The following is a 22,745-nucleotide window of genomic DNA, read 5'->3' on the forward strand; positions in this document are numbered from 1 at the left end:
AGTCATCCAGCTGTCAGTCATCCAGCTGTCAATCATGCAGCTGTCAATCAACCAGCTGTCAATCATCCAGCTGTCACTCATCCAGCTGTCAATCATCCAGCTGTCAGTCATCCAGCTGTCAATCATTCAGCTGTCAGTCATCCAGCTGTCACTCATCCAGCTGTCAATCATCCAGCTGTCAGTCATCCAGCTGTCAATCATCCAGCTGTCAGTCATCCAGCTGTCAATCATCCAGCTGTCAGTCATCAAGCTGTCAATCATCCAGCTGTCAATCATCCAGCTGTCAATCATGCAGCTGTCAATCATCCAGCTGTCAATCATCCAGCTGTCAGTCATCCAGCTGTCAGTCATCCAGCTGTCAATCATCCAGCTGTCACTAATCCAGCTGTCAGTCATCCAGCTGTCAATCATGCAGCTGTCATCCAGCTGTCACTCATCCAGCTGTCAGTCATCCAGCTGTCAATCATCCAGCTGTCAATCATGCAGCTGTCAATCATCCAGCTGTCAGTCATCCAGCTGTCAGTAATCCAGCTGTCAATCATTCAGCTGTCAATCATCCAGCTGTCAATCATGCAGCTGTCAATCATCCAGCTGTCAGTCATCCAGCTGTCAATCATCCAGCTGTCAGTCATCAAGCTGTCAATCATCCAGCTGTCAATCATCCAGCTGTCAGTAATCCAGCTGTCAATCATCCAGCTGTCAATCATTCAGCTGTCAATCACCCAGCTGTCAAACATCCAGCTGTCAATCATCCAGCTGTCAGTCATCCAGCTGTCAATCATCCAGCTGTCACTAATCCAGCTGTCAGTCATCCAGCTGTCAGTCATCCAGCTGTCAGTCATCCAGCTGTCAATCATCCAGCTGTCACTAATCCAGCTGTCAGTCATCCAGCTGTCAATCATCCAGCTGTCACTAATCCAGCTGTCAGTCATCCAGCTGTCAGTCATCCAGCTGTCAGTCATCCAGCTGTCAATCATCCAGCTGTCAGTCATCCAGCTGTCAGTCATCCAGCTGTCAATCATCCAGCTGTCAATCATCCAGCTGTCAATCATCCAGCTGTCAGTCATCCAGCTGTCAGTTATCCAGCTGTCAATCATCCAGCTGTCAATCATCCAGCTGTCAATCATCCAGCTGTCAGTCATCCAGCTGTCAATCATCCAGCTGTCAATCATCCAGCTGTCAATCATCCAGCTGTCAGTCATCCAGCTGTCAATCATCCAGCTGTCAATCATGCAGCTGTCAATCACCCAGCTGTCAATCATCCAGCTGTCAATCATTCAGCTGTCAATCATCCAGCTGTCAATCATTCAGCTGTCAATCATCCAGCTGTCAATCATCCAGCTGTCACTAATCCAGCTGTCAGTCATCCAGCTGTCAATCATGCAGCTGTCATCCAGCTGTCACTCATCCAGCTGTCAGTCATCCAGCTGTCAATCATCCAGCTGTCAATCATGCAGCTGTCAATCATCCAGCTGTCAGTCATCCAGCTGTCAGTAATCCAGCTGTCAATCATTCAGCTGTCAAACACCCAGCTGTCAGTCATCCAGCTGTCAGTCATCCAGCTGTCAATCATCAAGCTGTCAATCATCCAGCTGTCAATCATCCAGCTGTCAATCATCCAGCTGTCAATCATGCAGCTGTCAATCATCCAGCTGTCAGTCATCCAGCTGTCAATCATCCAGCTGTCAGTAATCCAGCTGTCAATCATCCAGCTGTCAGTTATCCAGCTGTCAATCATCCAGCTGTCAATCATCCAGCTGTCAATCATCCAGCTGTCAGTCATCCAGCTGTCAGTTATCCAGCTGTCAATCATCCAGCTGTCAATCATCCAGCTGTCAATCATCCAGCTGTCAGTCATCCAGCTGTCAATCATCCAGCTGTCAATCATGCAGCTGTCAATCACCCAGCTGTCAATCATCCAGCTGTCAATCATTCAGCTGTCAGTCATCCAGCTGTCAATCATCCAGCTGTCACTAATCCAGCTGTCAGTCATCCAGCTGTCAATCATGCAGCTGTCATCCAGCTGTCACTCATCCAGCTGTCAGTCATCCAGCTGTCAATCATCCAGCTGTCAATCATGCAGCTGTCAATCATCCAGCTGTCAGTCATCCAGCTGTCAGTAATCCAGCTGTCAATCATTCAGCTGTCAAACACCCAGCTGTCAGTCATCCAGCTGTCAGTCATCCAGCTGTCAATCATCCAGCTGTCAGTCATCAAGCTGTCAATCATCCAGCTGTCAATCATCCAGCTGTCAGTAATCCAGCTGTCAATCATCCAGCTGTCAATCATTCAGCTGTCAATCACCCAGCTGTCAAACATCCAGCTGTCAATCATCCAGCTGTCAGTCATCCAGCTGTCAATCATCCAGCTGTCACTAATCCAGCTGTCAGTCATCCAGCTGTCAGTCATCCAGCTGTCAGTCATCCAGCTGTCAATCATCCAGCTGTCACTAATCCAGCTGTCAGTCATCCAGCTGTCAATCATCCAGCTGTCACTAATCCAGCTGTCAGTCATCCAGCTGTCAGTCATCCAGCTGTCAGTCATCCAGCTGTCAGTCATCCAGCTGTCAATCATCCAGCTGTCAGTCATCCAGCTGTCAATCATCCAGCTGTCAATCATCCAGCTGTCAATCATCCAGCTGTCAGTCATCCAGCTGTCAGTTATCCAGCTGTCAATCATCCAGCTGTCAATCATCCAGCTGTCAATCATCCAGCTGTCAGTCATCCAGCTGTCAATCATCCAGCTGTCAATCATCCAGCTGTCAATCATCCAGCTGTCAGTCATCCAGCTGTCAATCATCCAGCTGTCAATCATGCAGCTGTCAATCACCCAGCTGTCAATCATCCAGCTGTCAATCATTCAGCTGTCAGTCATCCAGCTGTCAATCATCCAGCTGTCACTAATCCAGCTGTCAGTCATCCAGCTGTCAATCATGCAGCTGTCATCCAGCTGTCACTCATCCAGCTGTCAGTCATCCAGCTGTCAATCATCCAGCTGTCAATCATGCAGCTGTCAATCATCCAGCTGTCAGTCATCCAGCTGTCAGTAATCCAGCTGTCAATCATTCAGCTGTCAAACACCCAGCTGTCAGTCATCCAGCTGTCAGTCATCCAGCTGTCAATCATCCAGCTGTCAGTCATCAAGCTGTCAATCATCCAGCTGTCAATCATCCAGCTGTCAATCATTCAGCTGTCAATCACCCAGCTGTCAAACATCCAGCTGTCAATCATCCAGCTGTCAGTCATCCAGCTGTCAGTCATCCAGCTGTCAATCATCCAGCTGTCAATCATCCAGCTGTCACTAATCCAGCTGTCAGTTATCCAGCTGTCAATCATCCAGCTGTCAATCATCCAGCTGTCAATCATCCAGCTGTCAGTCACCCAGCTGTCAATCATCCAGCTGTCAATCATCCAGCTGTCACTCATCCAGCTGTCAATCATCCAGCTGTCAGTCACCCAGCTGTCAATCATCCAGCTGTCAATCATCCAGCTGTCAATCATCCAGCTGTCAGTCATCCAGCTGTCAATCATATCGTATCATCCATCCATCCTCTGATCTGTTTTGTGTGTCTCTTTCCCATCAGCCATCCCAGTGATGAGAAAGATCACAGTTTATTCAACAAGAACATCTCTGCAGCCAACATGGCCAACTTGATTGAGAGACACATCAGCCAATCAGAGCACTCCATCAATGTGACCAATCACAAAGAGGCTGAGAGCGATGAAAACAAGGTACTTAAATCATGAGAAGTTACAGAGAAGCTCCTGTTGGTTGGTGTTTACTCTTTCGATGTTCATGGTTTATTGATGGAATTCATTATTGCTGTTAGCTGTCTATGACTTTAAACCTTTGGCAGTGTCATGTAGGAACTAGGACAGGAACCTTTGGCAGTGTGATATAGGAACTAGGACAGGAACCTTTGGCAGTGTCATGTAGGAGCTAGGACAGGAACTGTTGGAAGTGTCATGTAGGAGCTAGGACAGGAACTGTTGGCAGTGTCATGTAGGAACTAGGACAGGAACCTTTGGCAGTGTCAAGTAGGAACCAGGACAAGAACTGTTGGCAGTGCCATGAAGAAACTAGGACAGGAACCTTTGGCAGTGCCATGAAGGAATTAGGACAGGAACCTTTGGCAGTGCCATGAAGGAATTAGGACAGGAACCTTTGGCAGTGTCATGTAGGAACTAGGACAGGAACCTTTGGCAGTGCCATGTAGGAACTAGGACAGGAACCTTTGGCAGTGCCATGTAGGAACTAGGACAGGAACCTTTGGCAGTGCCATGAAGGAATTAGGACAGGAACCTTTGGCAGTGTCATGTTGGAACTAGGACAGGAACCTTTGGCAGTGCCATGTAGGAACTAGGACAGGAACCTTTGGCAGTGTCAAGTAGGAACTAGGACAGGAACCTTTGGCAGTGTCATGTAGGAGCTAGGACAGGACGCAGTGTCATGAAGGAATTAGGACAGGAACCTTTGGCGTGTCATGTAGGAACCTGGACAGGAACCTTTGGCAGTGTAATGTAGGAACTCCAGAGGACAGGAACCTTTGGCAGTGTCATGTAGGAACCAGGACAGGAACCTTTGGCAGTGTCAAGTAGGAACCAGGACAGGAACCTTTGGCAGTGTCATGTAGGAGCCAGGACAGGAACCTTGGCAGTGTAATGTAGGAGCTAGGACAGGAACTGTTGGAAGTGTCATGTAGGAGCTAGGACAGGAACTGTTGGCAGTGTCATGTAGGAACTAGGACAGGAACCTTTGGCAGTGTCAAGTAGGAACCAGGACAAGAACTGTTGGCAGTGCCATGAAGAAACTAGGACAGGAACCTTTGGCAGTGCCATGAAGGAATTAGGACAGGAACCTTTGGCAGTGCCATGAAGGAATTAGGACAGGAACCTTTGGCAGTGTCATGTAGGAACTAGGACAGGAACCTTTGGCAGTGCCATGTAGGAACTAGGACAGGAACCTTTGGCAGTGTCATGTAAGAGCTAGGACAGGAACCTTTGGCAGTGTGATATAGGAACTAGGACAGGAACCTTTGGCAGTGTCATGTAGGAGCTAGGACAGGAACTGTTGGAAGTGTCATGTAGGAGCTAGGACAGGAACTGTTGGCAGTGTCATGTAGGAACTAGGACAGGAACCTTTGGCAGTGTCAAGTAGGAACCAGGACAAGAACTGTTGGCAGTGCCATGAAGAAACTAGGACAGGAACCTTTGGCAGTGCCATGAAGGAATTAGGACAGGAACCTTTGGCAGTGCCATGAAGGAATTAGGACAGGAACCTTTGGCAGTGTCATGTAGGAACTAGGACAGGAACCTTTGGCAGTGCCATGTAGGAACTAGGACAGGAACCTTTGGCAGTGCCATGTAGGAACTAGGACAGGAACCTTTGGCAGTGCCATGAAGGAATTAGGACAGGAACCTTTGGCAGTGTCATGTTGGAACTAGGACAGGAACCTTTGGCAGTGCCATGTAGGAACTAGGACAGGAACCTTTGGCAGTGTCAAGTAGGAACTAGGACAGGAACCTTTGGCAGTGTCATGTAGGAGCTAGGACAGGACCCTTTGGCAGTGTCATGAAGGAATTAGGACAGGAACCTTTGGCGGTGTCATGTAGGAACCTGGACAGGAACCTTTGGCAGTGTAATGTAGGAACTAGGACAGGAACTGTTGGCAGTGTCATGTAAGAGCTAGGACAGGAACCTTTGGCAGTGTCATGTAGGAACCAGGACAGGAACCTTTGGCAGTGTCAAGTAGGAACCAGGACAGGAACCTTTGGCAGTGTCATGTAGGAGCCAGGACAGGAACCTTGGCAGTGTAATGTAGGAACCAGGACAGGACCCTTTGGCAGTGTCATATAGGAACCAGGACAGGAACCTTTGGCAGTGTCAAGTAGGAACTAGGACAGGAACCTTTGGCAGTGTGATATAGGAACTAGGACAGGAACCTTTGGCAGTGTCATGTAGGAGCTAGGACAGGAACCTTTGGCAGTGTCATGTAGGAACCAGGACAGGAACCTTTGGCAGTGTCAAGTAGGAACTAGGACAGGAACCTTTGGCAGTGTGATATAGGAACTAGGACAGGAACCTTTGGCAGTGTCATGTAGGAGCTAGGACAGGAACCTTTGGCAGTGTGATATAGGAACTAGGACAGGAACCTTTGGCAGTGTGATATAGGAACTAGGACAGGAACCTTTGGCAGTGTCATGTAGGAGCTAGGACAGGAACTGTTGGAAGTGTCATGTAGGAGCTAGGACAGGAACTGTTGGCAGTGTCATGTAGGAGCCAGGACAGGAACTGTTGGCAGTGTCATGTAGGAACTAGGTCAGGAACCTTTGGCAGTGTCAAGTAGGAACCAGGACAAGAACTGTTGGCAGTGTCATGAAGAAACTAGGACAGGAACCTTTGGCAGTGCCATGAAGGAATTAGGACAGGAACCTTTGGCAGTGCCATGAAGGAATTAGGACAGGAACCTTTGGCAGTGTCATGTAGGAACTAGGACAGGAACCTTTGGCAGTGCCATGTAGGAACTAGGACAGGAACCTTTGGCAGTGCCATGTAGGAACTAGGACAGGAACCTTTGGCAGTACCATGAAGAAATTAGGACAGGAACCTTTGGCAGTGTCATGTAGGAACTAGGACAGGAACCTTTGGCAGTGCCATGTAGGAACTAGGACAGGAACCTTTGGCAGTGTCAAGTAGGAACTAGGACAGGAACCTTTGGCAGTGTCATGTAGGAGCTAGGACAGGAACCTTTGGCAGTGCCATGAAGGAATTAGGACAGGAACCTTTGGCGGTGTCATGTAGGAACCTGGACAGGAACCTTTGGCAGTGTAATGTAGGAACTAGGACAGGAACTGTTGGCAGTGTCATGTAAGAGCTAGGACAGGAACCTTTGGCAGTGTGATATAGGAACTAGGACAGGAACCTTTGGCAGTGTCATGTAGGAGCTAGGACAGGAACTGTTGGAAGTGTCATGTAGGAGCTAGGACAGGAACTGTTGGCAGTGTCATGTAGGAGCTAGGACAGGAACTGTTGGCAGTGTCATGTAGGAACTAGGTCAGGAACCTTTGGCAGTGTCAAGTAGGAACCAGGACAAGAACTGTTGGCAGTGTCATGAAGAAACTAGGACAGGAGCTGTGGGAAGTGCCATGAAGAAACTAGGACAGGAACCTTTGGCAGTGTGATATAGGAACTAGGACAGGAACCTTTGGCAGTGTCATGTAGGAGCTAGGACAGGAACTGTTGGAAGTGTCATGTAGGAGCTAGGACAGGAACTGTTGGCAGTGTCATGTAGGAGCTAGGACAGGAACTGTTGGCAGTGTCATGTAGGAACTAGGTCAGGAACCTTTGGCAGTGTCAAGTAGGAACCAGGACAAGAACTGTTGGCAGTGTCATGAAGAAACTAGGACAGGAGCTGTGGGAAGTGCCATGAAGAAACTAGGACAGGAACCTTTGGCAGTGCCATGAAGGAATTAGGACAGGAACCTTTGGCAGTGCCATGAAGGAATTAGGACAGGAACCTTTGGCAGTGTCATGTAGGAACTAGGACAGGAACCTTTGGCAGTGCCATGTAGGAACTAGGACAGGAACCTTTGGCAGTGCCATGTAGGAACTAGGACAGGAACCTTTGGCAGTGCCATGAAGAAATTAGGACAGGAACCTTTGGCAGTGTCATGTAGGAACTAGGACAGGAACCTTTGGCAGTGCCATGTAGGAACTAGGACAGGAACCTTTGGCAGTGTCAAGTAGGAACTAGGACAGGAACCTTTGGCAGTGTCATGTAGGAGCTAGGACAGGAACCTTTGGCAGTGCCATGAGGGAATTAGGACAGGAACCTTTGGCGGTGTCATGTAGGAACTAGGACAGGAACCTTTGGCAGTGCCATGTAGGAACTAGGACAGGACCCTTTGGCAGTGTCATGTAGGAACCAGGACAGGAACCTTTGGCAGTGTCAAGTAGGAACCAGGACAGGAATCTTTGGCAGTGTCATGTAGGAACCAGGACAGGAACATTTGGCTGTGTCATGTAGGAACCAGGACAGGAACCTTTGGCAGTGTGATATAGGAACTAGGACAGGAACCTTTGGCAGTGTCATGTAGGAGCTAGGACAGGAACTGTTGGCAGTGTCATGTAGGAACTAGGACAGGAACCTTTGGCAGTGTGATATAGGAACTAGGACAGGAACCTTTGGCAGTGTCATGTAGGAGCTAGGACAGGAACTGTTGGAAGTGTCATGTAGGAGCTAGGACAGGAACTGTTGGCAGTGTCATGTAGGAGCTAGGACAGGAACATTTGGCAGTGTCATGTAGGAACTAGGTCAGGAACCTTTGGCAGTGTCAAGTAGGAACCAGGACAAGAACTGTTGGCAGTGTCATGAAGAAACTAGGACAGGAACCTTTGGCAGTGCCATGAAGGAATTAGGACAGGAACCTTTGGCAGTGCCATGAAGGAATTAGGACAGGAACCTTTGGCAGTGTCATGTAGGAACTAGGACAGGAACCTTTGGCAGTGCCATGTAGGAACTAGGACAGGAACCTTTGGCAGTGCCATGTAGGAACTAGGACAGGAACCTTTGGCAGTGCCATGAAGGAATTAGGACAGGAACCTTTGGCAGTGTCATGTAGGAACTAGGACAGGAACCTTTGGCAGTGCCATGTAGGAACTAGGACAGGAACCTTTGGCAGTGTCATGTAGGAACTAGGACAGGAACCTTTGGCAGTGTCATGTAGGAACCAGGACAAGAGCTGTTGGCAGTGTCATGTTGGAACCAGGACAGGAACCTTTGGCAGTGTCATGTAGGACCCAGGACAGGAACATTTGGCAGTGTCATGTAGGAACCAGGACAGGAACTGTTGGCAGTGTCATGTAGGAGCCAGGACAGGAACCTTTGGCAGTGTCATGTAGGAGCCAGGACAGGAACCTTTGGCAGTGTAATGTAGGAACTAGGACAGGAACCTTTGGCAGTGTCAAGTAGGAACCAGGACAGGAACCTTTGGCAGTGTCATGTAGGAACCAGGACAGGAACATTTGGCTGTGTCATGTAGGAACCAGGACAGGAACCTTTGGCAGTGTCATGTAGGAACTAGGACAGGAACCTTTGGCAGTGTCATGTAGGAACCAGGACAGGACCCTTTGGCAGTGTCATGTAGGAACCAGGACAGGAACCTTTGGCAGTGTCAAGTAGGAACCAGGACAGGAACCTTTGGCAGTGTCATGTAGGAACCAGGACAGGAACATTTGGCTGTGTCATGTAGGAACCAGGACAGGAACCTTTGGCAGTGTCATGTAGGAACAAGGACAGGAACCTTTGGCAGTGTCATGTAGGAACTAGGACAGGAACCTTTGGCAGTGTCACGTAGGAACCAGGACAGGAACCTTTGGCAGTGTCAAGTAGGAACCAGGACAGGAACCTTTGGCAGTGTCATGTAGGAGCCAGGACAGGAACCTTTGGCAGTGTCATATAGGAACCAGGACAGGACCCTTTGGCAGTGTCATGTAGGAACCAGGACAGGAACCTTTGGCAGTGTCAAGTAGGAACCAGGACAGGAACCTTTGGCAGTGTCATGTAGGAACCAGGACAGGAACATTTGGCTGTGTCATGTAGGAACCAGGACAGGAACCTTTGGCAGTGTGATATAGGAACTAGGACAGGAACCTTTGGCAGTGTCATGTAGGAGCTAGGACAGGAACTGTTGGCAGTGTCATGTAGGAACTAGGACAGGAACCTTTGGCAGTGTGATATAGGAACTAGGACAGGAACCTTTGGCAGTGTCATGTAGGAGCTAGGACAGGAACTGTTGGAAGTGTCATGTAGGAGCTAGGACAGGAACTGTTGGCAGTGTCATGTAGGAGCTAGGACAGGAACATTTGGCAGTGTCATGTAGGAACTAGGACAGGAACCTTTGGCAGTGTCAAGTAGGAACCAGGACAAGAACTGTTGGCAGTGTCATGAAGAAACTAGGACAGGAACCTTTGGCAGTGTCCATGAAGGAATTAGGACAGGAACCTTTGGCAGTGCCATGAAGGAATTAGGACAGGAACCTTTGGCAGTGTCATGTAGGAGCGAGGACAGGAACCTTTGGCAGTGTCCATGTAGGAACCAGGACAGGAACCTTTGGCAGTGCCATGTAGGAACTAGGACAGGAACCTTTGGCAGTGCCATGAAGGAAACAGGACAGGAACCTTTGGCAGTGTCATGTAGGATCTAGGACAGGAACCTTTGGCAGTGCCATGTAGGAACTAGGACAGGAACCTTTGGCAGTGTCATGTAGGAACTAGGACAGGAACCTGTGGCAGTGTCATGGAGGAACCAGGACAAGAGCTGTTGGCAGTGTCATGTTGGAACCAGGACAGGAACCTTTGGCAGTGTCAAGTAGGAACCAGGACAGGAACCTTTGGCAGTGTCATGTAGGAACCAGGACAGGAACATTTGGCTGTGTCATGTAGGAACCAGGACAGGAACCTTTGGCAGTGTCATGTAGGAACAAGGACAGGAACCTTTGGCAGTGTCATGTAGGAACTAGGACAGGAACCTTTGGCAGTGTCACGTAGGAACCAGGACAGGAACCTTTGGCAGTGTAGGAACCAGGACAGGAACATTTGGCTGTGTCATGTAGGAACCAGGACAGGAACCTTTGGCAGTGTCATGTAGGAGCTAGGACAGGAACCTTTGGCAGTGTCATGTAGGAACCAGGACAGGAACCTTTGGCAGTGTCATGTAGGAACCAGGACAGGAACCTTTGGCAGTGTCATGTAGGAACCAGGACAGGAACCTTTGGCAGTGTCATGTAGGAACCAGGACAGGAACCTTTGGCAGTGTCATGTAGGAGCCAGGACAGGAACCTTTGGCAGTGTCATGTAGGAACCAGGACAGGAACCTTTGGCAGTGTCATGTAGGAACCAGGACAGGAACCTTTGGCAGTGTCAAGTAGGAACCAGGACAGGAACCTTTGGCAGTGTCATGTAGGAACCAGGACAGGAACATTTGGCAGTGTCATGTAGGAACCAGGACAGGAACCTTTGGCAGTGTCATGTAGGAACCAGGACAGGAACCTTTGGCAGTGTGAAGTAGGAGCTAGGACAGGAACCTTTGGCAGTGTCATGTAGGAGCTAGGACAGGAACCTTTGGCAGTGTCATGTAGGAACCAGGACAGGAACCTTTGGCAGTGTGATATAGGAACCAGGACAGGAACCTTTGGCAGTGTCATGTAGGAGCTAGGACAGGAATCTTTGGCAGTGTCATATAGGAACCAGGACAGGAACCTTTGGCAGTGTCATGTAGGAACCAGGACAGGAACCTTTGGCAGTGTCAAGTAGGAACCAGGACAGGAACCTTTGGCAGTGTCATGTAGGAACCAGGACAGGAACTGTTGGCAGTGTCATGTAGGAACCAGGACAGGAACTGTTGGCAGTGTCATGTAGGAGCCAGGACAGGAACCTTTGGCAGTGTCATGTAGGACCTAGGCTAGGTACCCTAACCCTCCCTGAGAGAAACGGGGCGGGGCCTATTGTCCATGTGTGGACAGCATCCAGCCATATAAGTTGTTTCTGATGAACTTTGACCCTTTGTGAGGGATAGGCGCTGTAGTTCCTGTAGAAATGTCAGAAATGTGAGTGAGAGAATAGCATGGTTTCATCAGCATAGAGTCGCAGTATGATGCTTGCAGAGCTTCTGTGTCTGTCTAGAAAGAAGCCCCGCCCATCTGTCACTCCCGATCCAAACACGAAGAGAAGCTGATGGAGAAGATCCCAGAGCGAGCCGAGGCCACGGTCGTCCTCGTAGGTACGTGTTTCACTCACATGGTGACATTCCTGCCAAGATATGAGAGGCTCGGTGGGTTAACTACGTCCCTTCGCTGTGTCTGCAGGCAGCGTGGGCTTCCTGGACCAGCCCTCCATGGCGTTCGTTCGCCTTCAGGAGGCTGTTCCCCTCGAGTCAGTCCTGGAGGTCCCTGTTCCCGTGAGGTTCCTCTTCCTTCTCCTGGGCCCGCCCACCGCCATCGACTATCACCAGATTGGTCGTTCCATCTCCACACTCATGTCAGACAAGGTGTGTCTCTACCTGATCCTCCTGGATCTGACCACGAGATGGCCCGCCATGATGAATCACACTTCTTAAATCAAACTGTGCTGGTTGAAATCAGCAACTGTGCCATAATCAACCATGAGCATGATACTAATCTGGAGGATTAACCTGATAATCCCACAAACATAATCAACCATGAGCATGATACTAATCTGGAGGATTAACCTGATAATCCCACAAACATAATCAACCATGAGCATGATTCTTATCTGGAGGATTAACCTGATAATCCCACAAACATAATAAACCACGAGCATGATACTAATCTGGAGGATTAACCTGATAATCCCACAAACATAATCAACCATGAGCATGATACTAATCTGGAGGATTAACCTGATAATCCCACAAACATAATAAACCATGAGCATGATACTAATCTGGAAGATTAACCTGATAATCCAACAAACATAATCAACCATGAGCATGATACTAATCTGGAGGATTAACCTGATAATCCCACAAACATAATAAACCATGAGCATGATACTAATCTGGAAGATTAACCTGATAATCCCACAAACATAATAAACCATGAGCATGATTCTAATCTGGAGGATTAACCTGATAATCCCACAAACATAATCAACCATGAGCATGATTCTTATCTGGAGGATTAACCTGATAATCCCACAAACATAATAAACCACGAGCATGATACTAATCTGGAGGATTAACCTGATAATCCCACAAACATAATCAACCATGAGCATGATGCTAGTCTGGAGGATTAACCTGATAATCTCACAAACATAATAAACCATGAGCATGATACTAATCTGGAGGATTAACCTGATAATCCCACAAACATAATCAACCATGAGCATGATACTAATCTGGAGGATTAACCTGATAATCCCACAAACATAATCAACCATGAGCATGATACTAATCTGGAGGATTAACCTGATAATCCCACAAACATAATCAACCATGAGCATGATTCTTATCTGGAGGATTAACCTGATAATCCCACAAACATAATAAACCATGAGCATGATTCTTATCTGGAGGATTAACCTGATAATCCCACAAACATAATAAACCATGAGCATGATACTAATCTGGAGGATTAACCTGATAATCCCACAAACATAATCAACCATGAGCATGATACTAATCTGGAGGATTAACCTGATAATCCCACAAACATAATCAACCATGAGCATGATACTAATCTGGAGGATTAATCTGATAATCCCACAAACATAATATACCATGAGCATGATTCTTATCTGGAGGATTAACCTGATAATCCCACAAACATAATAAACCATGAGCATGATACTAATCTGGAGGATTAACCTGATAATCCCACAAACATAATCAACCATGAGCATGATACTAATCTGGAGGATTAACCTGATAATCCCACAAACATAATCAACCATGAGCATGATACTAATCTGGAGGATTAACCTGATAATCCCACAAACATAATAAACCATGAGCATGATACTAATCTGGAAGATTAACCTGATAATCCCACAAACATAATCAACCATGAGCATGATACTAATCTGGAGGATTAACCTGATAATCCCACAAACATAATAAACCATGAGCATGATACTAATCTGGAGGATTAACCTGATAATCCCACAAACATAATCAACCATGAGCATGATACTAATCTGGAGGATTAACCTGATAATCCCACAAACATAATCAACCATGAGCATGATACTAATCTGGAGGATTAACCTGATAATCCCACAAACATAATCAACCATGAGCATGATTCTTATCTGGAGGATTAACCTGATAATCCCACAAACATAATAAACCATGAGCATGATTCTTATCTGGAGGATTAACCTGATAATCCCACAAACATAATCAACCATGAGCATGATACTAATCTGGAGGATTAACCTGATAATCCCACAAACATAATCAACCATGAGCATGATACTAATCTGGAGGATTAACCTGATAATCCCACAAACATAATCAACCATGAGCATGATTCTTATCTGGAGGATTAACCTGATAATCCCACAAACATAATAAACCATGAGCATGATTCTTATCTGGAGGATTAACCTGATAATCCCACAAACATAATCAACCATGAGCATGATACTAATCTGGAGGATTAACCTGATAATCCCACAAACATAATCAACCATGAGCATGATACTAATCTGGAGGATTAACCTGATAATCCCACAAACATAATCAACCATGAGCATGATACTAATCTGGAGGATTAACCTGATAATCCCACAAACATAATCAACCATGAGCATGATACTAATCTGGAGGATTAACCTGATAATCCCACAAACATAATCAACCATGAGCATGATTCTTATCTGGAGGATTAACCTGATAATCCCACAAACATAATAAACCATGAGCATGATTCTAATCTGGAGGCTTAAGTCCTGGTCTTTGTGCTGGAACACAGTCTAGGTGTGCCTTGAGAATTTGTCTGACTTTACATGAGCACTACAACTATGCAACAACTAAAGAGACTGTCAGCCATGTCCTTACTGCATGTTTCATTGCGTCATATAGCATTGCATGCTCTCTGTCCATCTGCTATCTGTTAAATATGCAAATGTAAATTTACATGTAAAAATGCGACATCTCGTGAAAATCGGAGGTATGGTGCCTCTTACAGCTGTGAGCCACATAGTTTTGTCTCCATGTTTGCACCAGTCAGACCATAAACATTCATAAATGGGTATGGAGAATATCCATGCAACACACTTCTCTTTGTAAATCAAGCTAACAAGTTTCAGGAGTGAGAAAAGTGGAAGAAAATTAATAATATCCTCTAGTGGGACACTCCTGGTGTGTTGTCATCCTTTGTGCAACCTGTTCCCTTGTTACTACATCTTAGTAGGAGCGACAGAGAGAAAACAGGAACAGGGTGACTGGGGATAAACCTGGGAGCTGCAGTGCATCCCTAGCAGAGTGTCAGGATGCTACAAAAAGAAACTCTGTAATCAAACTGATGTAGCACTCGCTCACATTGCATGCAGTTAGGACGGGGACATGTTGCTACTTGCTACACATGCTAAAGAGACGTTTTTGCGAGGACATGAATATGGTGTGCCTTGAGACATCAGCTGGCTTTTTGGTGTGACTTGGGCAAAAAAAGTTTGAGAACCACTGGTTTAGAGGACATGTATGACATCATCTGGTCAGATCAATAACCAGTAATCGATCAATAACACGGCCTCGTTCTGACTTTCCAGATTCCCTCGTTCCCTCCAAACACGGCGACGAGCCCCTGAAACGGTCTGGTCGTCTGTTTGGCGGTCTGATCAAAGACGTGACTCGCCGCTACCCTCAGTACCTCAGCGACCTGAAGGACGCTCTGAACCCTCAGTGCATGGCCGCCATCATCTTCATCTACTTCGCCGCTCTGTCTCCCGCCATCACCTTTGGGGGACTGCTGGGTGGGTCTCTGTGGACCTGAGAGTCCTGGTTCTGATCCTAGTCCTAGTCTGGGTCACCCTAAGGCTGTGGCTCCCTGAGATTATTTAGATCAGGCTCCGTCATGGTGCAGCAGACTGTAGAATCAGGGACCGCCAGGTCGTCTGCTGTTGTCAGAGACCAGGATGAGGTTTACACCTGACACAGAATCCGGTCTCTCTTCTCCAGGTAGGAAGACTGTGGTTGTCCTGATAATCCCTGAGGATATTTTTACTGAAACTTTACACGATAGAAGGCCCTTCAGGTCCATGTGAGCCCCCTCAGAGAGACCCAGACCAGGGCTACCAGGATCTCTGTCCTTAGAGGTTTATAGTTGTGGTCCACTTCCTTTCACACAGGTGAGAAAACAGACGGGCTGATCGGCGTGTCGGAGCTGATCGTTGCCACGTCTCTGCAGGGAATCGTCTTCAGTGTCCTGAGCGCTCAGCCTCTGCTGATCATCGGGTTCTCCGGACCGCTGCTGGTCTTTGAGGAGGCCTTCTACACGGTGAGACATCCATGGTTCTCCTTTTTAAAGCTGTGAGACATCCATGGTTCTCCTTTTTAAAGCTGTGAGACATCCATGGTTCTCCTCTTCTTTAAAGCTGTGAGACATCCATGGTTCTCCTCTTCTTTAAAGCTGTGAGACATCCATGGTTCTCCTCTTCTTTAAAGCTGTGAGACATCCATGGTTCTCCTCTTCTTTAAAGCTGTGAGACATCCATGGTTCTCCTCTTTAAAGCTGTGAGACATCCATGGTTCTCCTTTTTAAAGCTGTGAGACATCCATGGTTCTCCTTTTTAAAGCTGTGAGACATCCATGGTTCTCCTTTTTAAAGCTGTGAGACATCCATGGTTCTCCTCTTTAAAGCTGTGAGACATCCATGGTTCTCCTTTTTAAAGCTGTGAGACATCCATGGTTCTCCTCTTCTTTAAAGCTGTGAGACATCCATGGTTCTCCTCTTCTTTAAAGCTGTGAGACATCCATGGTTCTCCTCTTTAAAGCTGTGAGACATCCATGGTTCTCCTTTTTAAAGCTGTGAGACATCCATGGTTCTCCTTTTTAAAGCTGTGAGACATCCATGGTTCTCCTTTTTAAAGCTGTGAGACATCCATGGTTCTCCTTTTTAAAGCTGTGAGACATCCATGGTTCTCCTTTTTAAAGCTGTGAGACATCCATGGTTCTCCTTTTTAAAGCTGTGAGACATCCATGGTTCTCCTCTTCTTTAAAGCTGTGAGACATCCATGGTTCTCCTTTTTAAAGCTGTGAGACATCCATGGTTCTCCTTTTTAAAGCTGTGAGACATCCATGGTTCTCCTTTTTAAAGCTGTGAGACATCCATGGTTCTCCTCTTTAAAGCTGTGAGACATCCATGGTTCTCCTTTTTAAAGCTGTGAGACATCCATGGTTCTCCTCTTTAAAGCTGCTCTCCTTTAAACATGACAGATCACATGACCAGATCACATGACCAGATCACATGACCAGATCACATGACTTGTGTTCCGTGTTGTGTGTAGTTCTGTAAAGCCAGCGAGATCGACTACCTGACTGGTCGGCTCTGGATCGGTCTCTGGCTGGTCCTCATCGTGGTCCTGACTGTGGCCCTGGAGGGGAGCATCTTGGTTCGCTTTGTTTCCCGCTTCACTCAGGAGATCTTCTCCTTCCTCATCTCACTCATCTTCATCTACGAGACCTTCGCCAAACTAGTCAAGGTGAGGTCAGAGGTCAAAGGTCAGTGACGTGCATGTCTGGAACAGTGTTAGAAACAAAGTACCTCAGTGTTCTGTGTTCCCCCGTCTCCTGTCTACCAGACCGGTTCCCCTGTCTCAGTGCCATAGTACAGGATGGAGGGATCTGGTTCTAAGGCTGGTTCTGGTTCTGTTTCTGTTTCTCTGGTTCTAACTCAGCAAGAACCTAAAATTTGATTTTTTTTTTCCCAGATCTTTCAGGAGCATCCCCTTAAAAATTGTTTCCATGGAAACAACACCATATATTCATCTAAATGCAACTTCACAACAGAAGCAAGGAATTCTGGGAAGGTATCGCTCTGCTGGAGTTCTCATGGCTGGTACTTCATCAGTTCTTTTCAAGAACAGTTTCTACCTGAAGTTCTAAGAACAGTTCTTTCATCCAGCATCCATCAACACATCCATCCATCAAACATCCATCTAACATCCATCCATCCAGCAAACATCAAACAACCATCCAGCATCCATCAAACATCCATCTAACATCCATCTGTCCATCCATGCATCCATCCATCCATCCAGCAACCATCCAACATCCATCCATCCAGCAAACATCAAACAACCATCCAACATCCATCCATCCAGCAAACATCAAACAACCATCCAACATCCATCCAACATCCATCCATCCAGCAAACATCAAACAACCATCCAACATCCATCCAACATCCATTCATCCAGCAAACATCAAACAACCATCCAACATCCATCCATCCAGCATCCATCAAACATCCATCTGTCCATCCATGCATCCATCCATCCATCCAGCAACCATCCAACATCCATCCATCCAGCAAACATCAAACAACCATCCAACATCCATCCATCCAGCAAAAATCAAACAACCATCCAACATCCATCCATCCATCCATCCATCCATCCATCCATCCAACCAACATCCATCCATTCAGCATCTATCCAACATCCGTCCATCCATCCATCCATCCATGCATTCATATATCCATCCAACATCCATCATCCATCCATCTGTCCAGCATCCATTCAGCATCCATACAACCATCCGTCCATCCATCCATTCATGTATTCATCTATCCAACATCCATCCATGCATTCATCCATCCAGCAAACATCCATCTTCCATCTATCCAGCATTCATCCTACATCCATCCATCTAGCATCTATTCAGCATCCATCCATCCAACCATCCATCTATATATTCATTCATCCAACATCCATCCATCCAGCATACATCCAACATCCATTCAACATCCAACATCCATCCATCCAGCATCCATCCATCCATCCATCCATCCAGCAAATGTCAAACATCCATCCATCCATCCATCCATCCATCCATCCATCTAGCATCTATTCAGCATCCATCCATCCAACCATCCATCTATATATTCATTCATCCAACATCCATCCATCCAGCATACATCCAACATCCATTCAACATCCAACATCCATCCATCCAGCATCCATCCATCCATCCATCCATCCAGCAAATGTCAAACATCCATCCATCCATCCATCCATCCATCCATGTGTTGATAACTGACCTATTAGTGATCTGCAGGTCAGGTTTAACCACCCAGGTCAGGTTTAACCACACTTTGGGGTTCCATACACGATCTTGATCATGGTTCTGGTGGACTATAGTGTAGAGGACACCTACACCCAGGTCAGGTTTAACTACACCTACACCCAGGTCAGGTTTAACCACACCTACATCGAGGTTTAACCACACCTACAACCAGGTCAGCTTTGACCACGCCTACACCCAGGTTCAACCACACCTACACCCAGGTCAGGATTAACCACACCTACTCCCAGGTCAGCTTTAACCACATCTACACCGAGGTTTAACCACACCTACGCCCAGGTCAGGTTTAACCACACCTACTCCCAGGTCAGCTTTAACCACACCTAAACCCAGGTCACCTTTAACCACATCTACATCGAGGTTTAACCACACCTACACCCAGGGTTAACCACACCTACACCCAGGTCACCTTTAACCACATCTACATCGAGGTTTAACCACACCTACACCCAGGTCACCTTTAACCACATCTAAATCGAGGTTTAACCACACCTACACCCAGGGTTAACCACACCTATACCCAGGTTTAACCACGCCCACACAAAGGTCAGGTTTAACCACACCTACACCCAGGTCAGCTTTGACCACGCCTACACCCAGGTTCAACCACACCTACACCCAGGTCAGGTTTAACTACACCTACACCCAGGTCAGGTTTAACCACACCTACATCGAGGTTTAACCACACCTACACCCAGGGTTAACCACACCTATACCCAGGTTTAACTACACCTACACCCAGGTCAGGTTTAACCACACCTACTCCCAGGTCAGGTTTAACCACACCTACTCCCAGGTCAGGTTTAACCACACCTACACCCAGGTCAGGTTTAACTACACCTACACCCAGGTCAGGTTTAACCACACGTACACCCAGGTCAGGTTTAACTACACCTACACCCAGGTCAGGTTTAACCACATCTACACCCAGGTCAGGTTTAACCACACCTACACCCAGGTCAGGTTTAACTACACCTACACCCAGGTCAGGTTTAACCACACCTACTCCCAGGTCAGGTTTAACCACACCTACTCCCAGGTCAGGTTTAACCACACCTACACCCAGGTCAGGTTTAACCACACCTACACCCAGGTCAGGTTTAACCACACCTACACCCAGGTCAGGATTAACCATATGTACACCCAGGTTTAACCACACCTACAACCAGGGTTAACCACACCTATACCCAGGTTTAACCACGCCCACACAAAGGTCAGGTTTAACCACACCTACACCCAGGTCAGCTTTGACCACGCCTACACCCAGGTTCAACCACACCTACACCCAGGTCAGGTTTAACCACACGTACTCCCAGGTCACCTTTAACCACATCTACATCGAGGTTTAACCACACCTACACCCAGGGTTAACCACACCTATACCCAGGTTTAACTACACCTACACCCAGGTCAGGTTTAACCACACCTACTCCCAGGTCAGATTTAACTACACCTACACCCAGGTCAGGTTTAACCACACCTACTCCCAGGTCAGGTTTAACCACACCTACTCCCAGGTCAGGTTTAACTACACCTACTCCCAGGTCAGGTTTAACTACACCTACACCCAGGTCAGGTTTAACCACATCTACACCCAGGTCAGGTTTAACTACACCTACACCCAGGTCAGGTTTAACCACACCTACACCCAGGTCAGGTTTAACTACACCTACACCCAGGTCAGGTTTAACCACACCTACACCCAGGTCAGGTTTAACTACACCTACTCCCAGGTCAGGTTTAACTACACCTACACCCAGGTCAGGTTTAACTACACCTACACCCAGGTCAGGTTTAACTACACCTACACCCAGGTCAGGTTTAACCACACCTACACCCAGGTCAGGTTTGTCCCTGTTTTCAGGCTGTACTAGGATCATTTAACCACATCTCTGACTCCACCCTCTCTTTATTGGTGTTCAGAAACTGAGCGTGCCCAGTGGATTCTCAGTGTCCAGCCCAGAGAAGCGTGGCTGGCTGATCTCTCCTCTGGGCTCAGACGGACAGTTCCCTGTCTGGATGATGGGTGCCAGCATCCTTCCTGCCATCCTGGTCTTCATCCTGATCTTTATGGAGTCTCAGATCACAGCGTACTGTTCTGGTCTCTTTCAGCAGTGGTTTCATTCTTTTATTTTGGCGGGATAACCTCAGCATCATTTCCTGCCCCCTGCCAGGCTGATCGTCAGTAAGAAGGAGAGGATGCTGGTGAAAGGGACCGGTTTCCACGTGGACCTACTCATCATCGTGGTGGTGGGTGGACTCTCGGCCCTGTTCGGGTTACCGTGGTTATCGGCCGCCACGGTTCGCTCCGTCACCCACACCAATGCCCTCACTGTCATGAGTAAAGCCGTCGCCCCTGGAGACAAGCCCCGCATTGAGGAGGTGAAGGAGCAGAGGGTGACGGGCTTCGTGGTGGCGGTTTTAGTGGGTATGAATGTCGCCGTAGACCTCTTTAAGCCCCTCCTCTGGATGTCAGCGCTCCGTCTCATCGCTCTGTGTCCTTTCAGGTCTGTCCATCGTCATTGGGGACGTGCTCCGCCAGATCCCACTGGCGGTTCTGTTCGGGATCTTCCTCTACATGGGTGTGATGTCTCTGAATGGGATCCAGCTCACTGACAGACTGATCCTGCTGCTGATGCCCCCGAAGTACCATCCAGACCAGGACTACGTCCGCAAGGTCAGCCCACGAACACCTCTGACCTCAGGGGGTGCTAGCTGGAGTCAGACTAGAGTCAGACTAGAGTCCGACTGGGGTCAGACTGGAGTAAGACAAGAGTCAGACTAGAGTCAGACTAGGGTCAGACTAGAGTCAGAGTAAAGTAAGACTAGAGTCAGACTGGGGTCAGACTAGAGTCAGAGTAAAGTAAGACTAGAGTCAGACTGGGGTCAGACTAAAGTCAGACTAAAGTCAGACAAGGGTCAGACTAGAGTCAGGCTAGGGTCAGACTAGAGTAAGGCTAGGGTCAGAATACAGTCAGACTAGAGTCAGGCTAGGGTCAGACTAGAGCCAGAGTAAAGTAAGACTAGAGTCAGACTAGACTCAGACTAGAGTCCGACTGGGGTCAGACTAAAGTCAGACTAAAGTCAGACAAGGGTCAGACTAGGGTCAGACTAGAGTAAGACTAGAGTCAGACTGGGGTCAGATTAAAGTCAGACAAGGGTCAGACTAGGGTCAGACAAGAGTCAGACTAGGCTCAGACTAGAGTCAGACTAGAGCCAGACCAGGGTCAGACTAGAGTCAGAGTAGAGTCAGACTAGGGTCAGACTAGAGCCAGACTAGGGTCAGACTAGAGTCAAGCTAGGGTCTGACTTGAGTCAGACTAGAGTCAGAGTAGAGTAAGACTAGGGTCAGACTAGAGCCAGACTAGGGTCAGACTAGAGTCAAGCTAGGGTCTGACTTGAGTCAGACTACAGTAAGACTAGGGTCAGACTAGAGTCAGACTAGGGTCAGACTAGTGTCAGGCTAGGGTCAGACTAGAGTCAGGCTAGGGTCAGACTAGAGTCAGAGTAAAGTAAGACTAGAGTCAGACTGGGGTCAGATTAAAGTCAGACAAGGGTCAGACTAGGGTCAGACTAGAGTCAGACTAGGGTCAGATTAGAGTCAGGCTAGGGTCAGATTAGGGACAGACTGGGGTCAGACTAGGGTCAGACTAGAGTCAGGCTAGGGTCAGACTAGAGCCAGACTAGGGTCAGACTAGAGTCAGAGTAAAGTAAGACTAGAGTAAGACTAGACTCAGACTAGAGTCCGACTAGGGTCAGACTAAAGTCAGACTAGAGTCAGACTAGAGTCAGATTAGGGTCAGACTAAAGTCAGACAAGGGTCAGACTAGGGTCAGACTAGAGTAAGACTAGAGTCAGACTGGGGTCAGATTAAAGTCAGATAAGGGTCAGACTAGGGTCAGACAAGAGTCAGACTAGG

General features: G+C 47.6%; 1 protein-coding gene across 1 annotated transcript in view; it reads left to right on the forward strand.

Moving 5' to 3' along the window:
• slc4a2a (solute carrier family 4 member 2a) overlaps positions 1–22,745 on the forward strand; it is a 58,129-nt gene that overhangs the window by 26,036 nt on the left and 9,348 nt on the right. Inside the window, 12 exon segments of the mRNA XM_041803659.1 lie at positions 3,584–3,731; positions 11,683–11,779; positions 11,865–12,046; positions 14,937–15,009; positions 15,292–15,495; positions 15,871–16,019; positions 17,029–17,223; positions 17,452–17,550; positions 18,833–18,904; positions 20,750–20,916; positions 21,001–21,254; positions 21,334–21,503. Of these exon segments, the coding sequence (XP_041659593.1) occupies positions 3,584–3,731; positions 11,683–11,779; positions 11,865–12,046; positions 14,937–15,009; positions 15,292–15,495; positions 15,871–16,019; positions 17,029–17,223; positions 17,452–17,550; positions 18,833–18,904; positions 20,750–20,916; positions 21,001–21,254; positions 21,334–21,503 (1,810 nt within the window).

The sequence above is a fragment of the Cheilinus undulatus genome, linkage group 13, assembly GCF_018320785.1.
Source record: "Cheilinus undulatus linkage group 13, ASM1832078v1, whole genome shotgun sequence".
In the NCBI taxonomy this organism is placed as follows: domain Eukaryota; kingdom Metazoa; phylum Chordata; class Actinopteri; order Labriformes; family Labridae; genus Cheilinus; species Cheilinus undulatus.